Genomic DNA, 811 nt, shown 5'->3' with positions numbered 1-811 from the left:
CGGGTGCTGCCACCCACCGACACCACGCTGGCCCTCAGCCACAACGCCCTCACCCAGCTCCACGACCGCTGGCTGGCTGCCCTCCCGCATCTCGAGGCCCTCCACATCAGCCACAACCAGATTAAGGACCTTTCTCCGCAGGCTTTCCACAATGCCTCCTACCTGCGGCACCTCGACATGTCCTCCAACCACCTGCATGCCGTTGAGACGCACTACTTCGACGCGCTGGTCAGCTTGGAGGAGCTTCTGCTCTACAACAACCACATTACACGGGTGGATGAAAACGCCTTCACCAAGCTAAGCAGCCTGCGGAAAGTCTACCTGAGCTGGAACAACCTGACCACCTTCCCCTTCCACTCGGTGCAAGGGCTGGGCAACTACAGCCTCCGCACATTGGACCTCTCCTCCAACAGCCTGAGCAGCATCCCCGTGGAGGAGCTGGCGGCCCTGCCTGAAAACATCAGGAATGGCTTGTACCTGCACAACAACCCCGTCAGGTGCAGCTGCCCGCTCTACTTGATGCTCCAGCGCTGGAAACAGCGAGGTTTCAGCTCTGTGAAGGATTTCTTCGAGGAACACACCTGCAAGGTGTCTGACAACATGCCCCGGTCCCTGATCAAGTTCCTCAAATACAGCCACATGTTCGAGAACTGCTCGGCGGGCCCCGAAGACGTGCACCCCGTGCCCTTCCCCGTGATGGTGGGCCAGACTCTCCTGCTCGCCTGCAACACCAGCCTGCCAGCTGCGGCCACCACCTACATGTGGATCTCCCCTCACCATGAGCCCATCAAACACCCAGGGAACAGCAACC

The 811-nt window shown here is 60.0% G+C and overlaps 2 protein-coding genes across 2 annotated transcripts in view; one reads left to right on the top strand and one right to left on the bottom strand.

Moving 5' to 3' along the window:
• The window catches only part of RNF123 (ring finger protein 123), a 51,195-nt gene that overhangs the window by 3,022 nt on the left and 47,362 nt on the right, over nucleotides 1-811 (bottom strand). The gene's annotated exons all lie outside the window — the stretch shown is intronic.
• The window catches only part of AMIGO3 (adhesion molecule with Ig-like domain 3), a gene marked incomplete at its 5' end in the record, with an annotated part of 1,488 nt that continues 677 nt past the window's right edge, over nucleotides 1-811 (top strand). The window contains one exon of the mRNA XM_009331178.1: nucleotides 1-810. Coding sequence (XP_009329453.1) covers nucleotides 1-810 — 810 coding nt within the window. The remainder of the gene's footprint in view (nucleotide 811) is intronic.

This window comes from Pygoscelis adeliae, unplaced genomic scaffold (assembly GCF_000699105.1).
Source record: "Pygoscelis adeliae isolate BGI_AS28 unplaced genomic scaffold, ASM69910v1 Scaffold689, whole genome shotgun sequence".
Taxonomy (NCBI): Eukaryota; Metazoa; Chordata; class Aves; order Sphenisciformes; family Spheniscidae; genus Pygoscelis; species Pygoscelis adeliae.
Note: the sequence above shows the minus strand (reverse complement) of the source record. Positions and strands in the feature narration are given on the sequence as shown.